This window comes from Dermacentor silvarum, chromosome 1, assembly GCF_013339745.2.
Source record: "Dermacentor silvarum isolate Dsil-2018 chromosome 1, BIME_Dsil_1.4, whole genome shotgun sequence".
In the NCBI taxonomy this organism is placed as follows: domain Eukaryota; kingdom Metazoa; phylum Arthropoda; class Arachnida; order Ixodida; family Ixodidae; genus Dermacentor; species Dermacentor silvarum.
In genome coordinates this window covers 6816962-6825733 of record NC_051154.1, presented here as the reverse complement: position 1 = coordinate 6825733, position 8772 = coordinate 6816962, and the positions used below count along the sequence as shown (strand labels likewise).

Sequence of the window (8772 nt, the reverse complement as noted above, 5' to 3'; positions counted from 1 at the left end):
TAATTTTCTTGTTAATGCATGGTTCAGCAATAAAAGTGGACAAAAGAGTAAAGTTGTACATTGTTTATAACATGATCCATCCGCATGAAATACCTTTCTTAAAAGTTTAATTATGGGGTTTTACACGCCAAAACCACAATCTGATTACGAGGCACGCTGTAGTGGGGGACTCCGGAATAATTTGGACAACCTGGGGTTCTTTAAGTGCGCCTAAGCACACGGGTGTTTTTACATTTCGCCCCCATTGAGATGTGGCCGCTGCGGCCGGGATTTGATCTCGCGACCTCTCGTGCTTAGCAGCCTAACACCATAACCACTAAGCAACCATGGCAGGTAAAAAATACCTTTCTTATATCCAATATTTGTTACAAGCACATATTTGTTGCATGCTAATGTCAGCAAGAAAAATTTGACATTTACTCTGTTACATCCAATAACTCATTATATCTGTGTGTCTCATTGGTGTTAATTGTACATAGGCCATAATTATTTAGGTAAGGACAATAAGCAACAATATTTACTGAAATGCATTCCCCTGACTAGGTGCAGCTAGTGCTGATCAATGTGCTCATGGTCATTGCCGTTCTGGCAGCAAAAACCCGATGTTGTTTAATGATAGGATTGGTTCCACCATCAGTTTATTTATGATTTTATTTATCAATACTGCATGCAGCTTTTGGCAGCCAACGCAGGAGTGGTACAGTTATATTAACAAGTATGCACAAGGTTACACACAAGTTGTTAGTTAAATGTGAGAATTACATCAAAGAACACAAGAACAAAGTAACAAGCAGACTTTGCAACAATATGAAGAAAGATCGCAGGCACATAAGGCATTTCACCAAACTAGCAAAAGAAGAGAGAACAAGAAAGATGACTTAAAGATTCTTACAAGTGACGAAAGTAAATGTGCTACAGAAGACCAGACATTGACAATAAAAAGGATTCTTGTGACATCATCTGTGTCCCATCACATGGAACAGAGTTCCATTCAAAAAAGAAAGAAAGATACGCAATGATAGGCTGTTGGTTCTCGTTTTTCTCTGACAGACTTAATTCTCATCAGACTGCATAATTTTGCACAGGCCACTATCATTGCTAGTCTGGGAGTGCTAGCAAGCGCCACTCATGACCATGGTGCCGTCACCTCGGCTGTGAGTTGCACTATTAATCGCAGATTAGAAGAATTATCGTTATGTAAAGAACAGTTGATTTTCTTCTCGTTCCCCTTATTATGCTCATTCACAGCGAGGGCCTTGAATATGGCAGCCTTGATGTCATGAGGTAGCATACGATGGTTTATTGGCCAGTTGCCTGCTCCTAAGTTCAGTCTATGCAACACCTGTGGCTGAAAGGACGTACCTGGTCCACTGCCATAGCTGTCAGTGGCAATGGGTAACATTCCCAGGCCTAGATCTAGTACACACACACACACCGAGAGAGAAAGGGAGAAGCAAGAATAGGCAGGGAGGTTAACCAGACACATGTACATACACATAAACAAATGCACAAGAAAGTGAATGGGAAGACAGTCGTTGCCATAGGTCAATTGATAGAGCATTGCACACACAATGCGGAAGCTGTGGGTCCAGCTCCCACCTGCGCCAAGTTCCTTTTTGTACGCTTTCATTTCCCCTTTCCCCATTATTTCTACATTTCAAGTAACGTGTTCACTGCTACGTTGGTCACGGCAGTTTATTCTCTGTGTGTGGCTGTGCAGGACTTTCATGTAGTGCACAAGCGACATCTTTCCTGGAAATCAATCGAGAGTAAAAATTCTTGTTGCTTCTGATCTGACAGATCGTGGCACCATCTCGCTTCACCTTGAGGAAGTTTCAAAGGAGCACAACATCCTGGTGATTTACTGGTGGGTCACGACACACCTGAAGAATATGACAAGTGACCTACCGGTGAGTCATCACGCACATAAATCGAGACTTCAGAAAGTGCGTAATTTTCACAGACGCCTCCCAAGACAGAGGAAAAGCTGGGCGACCGTAACGGTGACTTCAGAAGGGGGTAATCTTCACAGAGCCTCCCAAGACAGAGGAAAAAGCTGGGCGACCGTAATGGTGACAACCACAGAAAAGCTGCTAACGTGCGCGACGGTAAAAACAAATGATGTCGACGAAGCAGGAGAGCTGGCAATTGCACTGGCCCTCACTACACAAGGCAGGACCAGAGTGGTCACAGACTCGCAACAAGCGTATAGGAGCTTCCAGTCGGGCTGGGTGTCCTGGTTGGTGCTTCGGGCACTCAAAGGCAAGGAAGCCCCGAAAGGGGAGGAGATAGAATTAATCTGGGTTCCGGCCCACTCCACAGTGGAGGGCAATGAGTTTGCCCACCAGCAGGCCCGAGCGCTATCACACCGAGCCGCAGCCGCGGAGAGGGAAGAGGAGGACGCAAAGAGCCAACTATTGGTCGCATACAAAGACATAGTGGAATATTACAGAAACGGGAGACAGAGCTTCCCCGAGCCACACCTCATGTTAACGAGGGAGCAGCAGACAACATATAGGCAGATCCAGACAGAGTCGTTTCCCTACCCCCGATTACTAAACCGCATGTACCCGAGCCAGTACGGGCAAGAATGCCCCGTGTGTCACGAGCCAGGTACACTCCAACACATGATTGCAGAATGTAAATTTAGCCAACAACACCCACCACTCCTCACCAATCCTAACCCCAACATGATCCCCCTACCCATCCAACCCCTTAGAGAGCGATGGAAGATCTTGCTGTCCAGCCCCGCCCTGGAAGACCAGCTTTGGCTCGTAACCAGGGGCCAGGCGGCGAGAGCAGCATATGGATTCCCGTGAAGTGGGAACCACTTCCATCCGGCGCATGCGCTGAAAAGCTAATGAAATAAAGTTTTTCATTCATTCATTCAGAAAGTGTTGCGGCAGTGAACATGTTTGAAGAACTTCCTATTCTTATTTTTATTTTTTTATATTCTTTTTGCCTATTTTATTCCACAAGCTTCGTGGTTGCAGCAAGATTAGATAAACTAAAGGTCTTCTACACTATAATCTGTGCAGAGTGCAATTGACAGTGTGCAAATTACAGCAAATTCATGATGAGGCAAGAGGAATGCATGCCGCCATGTTTAGTGCACAATCAGTTTTGAATGTACAAATGTTTTTCTTCATGAATTTAGCATGCTAGCATACATATGTTCTAGAAATCCTTGACATAAGAAGCTAGCACAAAATTTTAAATATAAGTAATACTTTAAAAAAGTTAGAGGCATTTGAGTCTCCTTATATGTATTGAATGTGAATAGATTCTGGGCGTGTCGAGTATATCAATGTCCACGTCACGTGACACTGTCACATCACGTCGTCACTTGGTCATGTGACCTTGCAACTTAAGGTTCTTGTCACGTGACATGATCACTTACTTGGTCATGTGCTCGAATTGGGCAAAGTCAATTTTGAGGGTGGGCCAAGTCAATTGTGGGAGTGGGCCAGGTCGGTTTTGAACGTGGGTCAATTCAATTTTCGAAGTGTGCAAAGTCAATTTTGGGAGTGGGCCAGGTCGGTTTTGAACATGGGTCAACTGAATTTTTGAATTGGACAAAGTCAATTTTTTGGGTATGGGCCAGGTCGGTTTTTACTGACTTTGAAATGTGACATCATCCCTTGGTCATGTGGGTTTTGGTACCATCAGATGTTAACGCTGGATGCTGGATTTTCCACTTCATGGGCATATAATGCTTTCGCATGAAAACGTGCCAAGCGCCTCAACGCGCTCACTTGCCTGCGAGGAGTTCACAACTCAAACGACCACTCAGCGGTGTTCATTAATGCTTTTTTTATACACCCATTTTATACACTCGTGACGTGATGCCACCTCCTCCCCATTGGCTGCGCCGTCACGTGCCCAATGAAGCACGCACTAGGCCACACCTTTAGAGAGATGTGACGTGTGCAATGACACACGCCCTAGGCACACCTTTAGTAAGCCAGAACCATGGAGCAGCAGTGACGTCGGGGAAGCGTGCTCACCTCGCGCCCCGGAGACCTGGGTTCAAAATTCCCACCCAGACTGAAATTCACCAAAGTTTGTTTTCAAAGCCATTGATTTACTTTGTTTACAGGAACCTCCCTGTGAAATTTGACATCAACCTGAGCATTTTTTTTATGTGTTTTTACTCATTGCGGCAGCCATTTTTGGTACGATCGCTCGGTGGCAACGCCGACGGGTTTTCACGTAATGGAGCATATAATACTTTCCCATTAAAAGGACTATACCGAGTTTGGAACTATAACCAGAAGCACTTTTACGCAAGTACTCTGGCTCCAGAGCTCTGGCTGTAGTGCCATAGAAAGTTATTGCTAGGTGTAGTAACCAAGTGTACAAGACTGCCATCCCTATCTAATATGTGACGACTACAGTGAGTGCCACACAAAGCCTCAGTTGACCAGATAACGAGATGCAACATGTGCAACACTATGTTTGCTATCACAATGCCACATCAAGACATCATTAATTCAAGCGTCAGTTCTTATGTATTTTCAGAGTGATTTAACTCCCTTTAGCCAATCAAAATCTAGAATTTGAAGTTTTCACCTTTTCAAATAGACAATGTGTACAAAAAAACTTCTGTAGTCTTCAGGGTTATCATGTCTGCATTTCTTTGATCAAATTATTAGCATGACATCATATGCATCACAGTTACTGTAACACAATCTTAGAGTCACAGCGACATCTCTGCAACTGTAAGTATGGATGAGCAAACGTGGACGCGAAGCACGCAACAAGTGTCTTAGTTTCAAGTTAGCTAGGACCATCATTTTCACCTCCGTCATCCTAATTACCATTTCCTGCAACAGTGAAACAAACAAAAGAGAGAAAGCTCCTCCAGGACTTACATCAGAGACATCAACATTGATACTCCTAGCTGCATCATTGAATGCCTTGCTCCACCACTGGGATGTGAGATCGATCTTGTGCCCAACCTGGAAGCACGAAATGGTAAAGAACCATACTATGTTATAGTGAGAGCTCGTATATGTGCAGGCGAGTACCAAGCCATCAACTCAAATTTTGCCGCGCATAAATTTGAGCTGTTGGTGTAGCTACACTGTTAGAAGGCACTGCTGTCCTAATGACAGCCTAGTGTTAGCCAGCACCACTACTCACAAACCATGGCGGCGGATGTGGAACATCCTTTATGCCACAGGCGTCACGAGCACGTTATCTTTTTGGCTTATGGCAACTGGTCAATAAACCCACATATGCTACCTGAAGGCATCAATGTTGCCAGATTCGAGCCCTCGTTATGTAACGAACAAGAAAGGGAACCGAGGGGCCTGATTATTATTAATCAAATCATAAGAAGCCAACAAACAATGACACCAAGGACAACATAGGGAAAATTACTTGTACTTACTAATTGAATTAAAGAAATGATAAATTAACGTAAATGAAAATGGATGAAAAAACAACTGTCTGCAGGTGGGGAACGATCTCATGTCTTCGCATTACGTGTGCGATGCTCTTACCATTGAGCTACCGTGGAGCCGTTTTCCCATCCACTTTCTGGGGTATTTATGTTTTACAAGAACTAGAACTCTCTGGGTTTCTGGGGAACTAGAAGTTTCTGGGTTTGTGAGTGGTGGCGCTGGCTAACACTCCCAGGGTTAGTTCTAGGTGAGAGCAGAAGCATAGTGTTAATCTTGGCAGTGACAGAGGGTTTTAAAGGAATCGACCTTGTAAAAATATATATTTAGTTTTTTTTTCTCTGGTACAGTGTGCACTGCCACTGCTCTTCTGTGAGGTATAGCAATGTGACCTGCATATGCACTGTTTGTTTCAGCAACAATCTCATTTTTCTTGTTACCTGATCACTCTTGCAATTTACACTTCTTTTTTTCTTTTTTTTTTTTTTTTACTGTACTCTTCACTGTTGGCTCTTACATGTTTCTTTTGTGCTACATGTTTCTGTGGAAAGAAAATGTTATTTTTACACTGTCCACCACTGCCTAAGGGCTTTCAGAATTATGCTGGCAGTAAAAAAATAATACATGAACGTGTACACTTGTGTGGGTAAAGAAGGAATTCCTTGAAAAACAGCTCAGAGTAGACATCCATGAGTGTAAACCTACACGGCTGAATGCTAAGAAATTGCAGTAACTATGCGCCTCTGTAAATAGGAAACAGCATAAATATTATGGTTACTAAGGGCAAACTTCATCTGCGTTAGCTATCAATGTACCGAATTTATAAATAGAAAAGCGCAAATGGCTACATAATTTTATTTTCTGTTAAACTAGGCGCTACATTGTACCATAGCATGCCGAAATTCGAAAAACAAACAGAAAACGATTATAGTCGTACTTCCAAAATTTCGACGGAATACGTATGTACGCATCTTATCGAATTCTAAATGGTAGCAGTGCTTACAGCTTAATACAACACGAAAGCGCACACAAGTTTTTGGTATAAAGCAAAAAAGACAAACATACCCCAGCGGTATCAAATTTAAGCCTCGGTTTCAATGCCTTTGCAATGCCGGATTCATTTTTTCCGAGTCCCTTGCCTGGGGAGAGAAAAAGAAGTGGTGAATTCTGATGCACATGCAAGCGAGAACAATATCGAAACCATCACATCCGCATGAAATTCCTCGCACGACGTATCTATAGAATGAAACACGGTTTCTGCTCTTTGTAATAACGGATTGCAACCAAACGTAATTCTTTGCGAACCTTCAGCCCATCCATACTTCTCCAAGAGTCCACGTGCGAAACTAGTACCAGCCATTTAAATGACGTCAAATCAAAACAAAGCGCTGTTGCCAACTCGTTTGCAAAACGTATGTCAAAAATAGCGCCTCAAACCCAAACAGGTGCATAAATTATTAGATTAATGAATGAATAAATGAATGAGGTAATGAATAGAATAATGAATGAAATAATAGAATGATAGCTGAGTGCATGGATGAGTGGATTTCGGGATTTCGTGAATGAATGGTGGATTAATGAATGCCTGATATAACATAGAGTTCATATAAGTGACTATATTAAGTCTAGTTATACTAACTCTATGCAACATAATGATCATCCTCTTTGAAGCATGTCACCAAGCGTGATACTGCAACATCGCCTACTGAAGCTAGTAGCGCTAGAGTGTAGTAAAGTTTTTTTTTTTTTTTTTTTTTTTTTTTTTTTCTACACTACTGGCTAGAGTGACCTTGAATCGGAGAGTGCCCGCAGCGAGCTTCCAAACATGGGGCGCTGCGATCGGTAGCACACAGCCCGCCGTGGCTCAGAGACCGTGGCTCAGAGGTCTGCTTCCCACGCAAAAAACCGGGGTTTGAATCTCGGCAGGAGACAATGTTTTTCCGTTCTTTTTACTACTTCATGCGTTGATTTTTTAATTCTTTATACTGCTGCTTAACACTTGCTTCCGTTGCTATGCAATGCAACAAAAAGTCAAGCAGAAGCTGAAATAATAATAACAAAATAACAATGTTTTGCAGTGAAGATGATGATGATGATCTATTGGCATCCCCTTTGAAACGGGGCGGCGACAAATAGTCACCTAGCCTGCTTCATTTAATCAGGTATACAATACATGTTCTTTATCTAGCATTTTTGTATACCTCTCATTATTATTTTTCTTTTTCAAAAGTTTACCTTGTGCCGCTGCCTATGATTTTAAGAGATCAGGTCGTATCCATCTTTTCCCTACTTTTTTTCCACCAGTACTCCAATCGTCTCTTGCTTATCTCTACGGCTGATCTGTTTATATTTCCTTCCACTTTAAACCCAAGCGCTTCTGGGAGTTGCACCGTTACCTACGGTTCTCGCTGGGTGGATCCCGTCGCATTTCATCAGGATGTGCTAAGTGGTTTCTGGATCTTTACTGCAACATACACATGTCTCATCTAGTTCCGAATGTTTGTTCCGATATGTTTTCGTCCTTAGACAACCGGCTCGAGCCTCAAATAGCAAGGCACTGCCCTTTGTGTTATCGTACAGTTTTTCCCGTCTAATTTCTTTCTTCTCATTCTTGTAAATCTCCATTGTACTTTTTGTTTCCATTCTTTGCATCCAATTCACGGTCTCTATTTCTCTCACTTTCTTTCTGATGACTCCCGGGGCTCTATTCTGAGCCGCTATTCTGGACATTCCGCCATTTTCTTCGAGGCGTGACGTAGGCGCGACGCTTACAAAATGGCGCTGATGGCCCCGTTTTGCTTTCGTAACGTGACGCAAATTTGACGTTTTGCCTAAGAAACTGTAATGTACGCATTAAACCTAGCGTTCTTGATAAAGCAAAATAGTTTTCCTCCCCAGTAAAAATAAAGCAGCTAGCTCAAAGCGTACGATTATCCCATCCAAATCGTTTCTCGCTTCCGTCGTCTGCATGCGCACAAGCATCGTCTGCTTCATTAGCTAGGATGCGTGTCCTCGGGAAACGGAATGAGTCATCGTATATTGGCGCCCACGCGCTTGCTTCCTACCTTGAGACAATATACGCGACCTGCCAGTGATGATCAGCGCACGCTCTAGGCCGCGTTATCGCTATCTCGTGATCCGCAAGTGACTCAGCCCGACTCGTCTGGCTGAGAAGCGACGGAATATCATCGATAGCGTTGCGCGCGCCACAGGTATCCGCTTGAGTGACGCAAACGCTGGCACTGCCATCTCTTGTGCACTTCGCTGCTTACTCGCACCGCGAGAGGAAACTTCAAGGCGCCGTCTTGCGTACATTTCTTTTTGTAAATTAAAAAGTCACCGTTGTCATAGCCTTTGATGACGCGAA

The 8772-nt window shown here is 43.4% G+C and overlaps 2 protein-coding genes across 2 annotated transcripts in view; both read right to left on the bottom strand.

Moving 5' to 3' along the window:
• LOC119456331 (coiled-coil domain-containing protein 125-like) overlaps positions 1–8772 on the bottom strand; it is a 260423-nt gene that overhangs the window by 93111 nt on the left and 158540 nt on the right. The gene's annotated exons all lie outside the window — the stretch shown is intronic.
• LOC119456346 (G patch domain-containing protein 4-like) lies at positions 3809–6878 on the bottom strand. The gene is made up of 4 exons (XM_049660875.1): positions 6711–6878; positions 6471–6544; positions 4875–4961; positions 3809–4023 (listed from the first exon to the last, which is right to left on the bottom strand). The coding sequence occupies exons 1-4, from the start codon at positions 6763–6765 to the stop codon at positions 3898–3900; spliced, it is 342 nt and encodes a 113-aa protein (XP_049516832.1). The 5' UTR covers positions 6766–6878; the 3' UTR covers positions 3809–3897.

What these genes read in the sequence shown, in the direction of transcription:
- LOC119456346 (XM_049660875.1), bottom strand. Translation starts at nt 6,765, where the DNA reads ATGGCTGGTACTAGTTTCGCACGTGGACTCTTGGAGAAGTATGGATGG. An exon ending in GAAGTATGGATGGGCTGAAG is followed by an intron (nt 6,545 to 6,710) that starts GTTCGCAAAGAA and finishes TTCTCTCCCCAG; the next exon opens with GCAAGGGACTCGGAAAAAAT. An exon ending in TTAAATTTGATACCGCTGGG is followed by an intron (nt 4,962 to 6,470) that starts GTATGTTTGTCT and finishes TCGTGCTTCCAG; the next exon opens with GTTGGGCACAAGATCGATCT.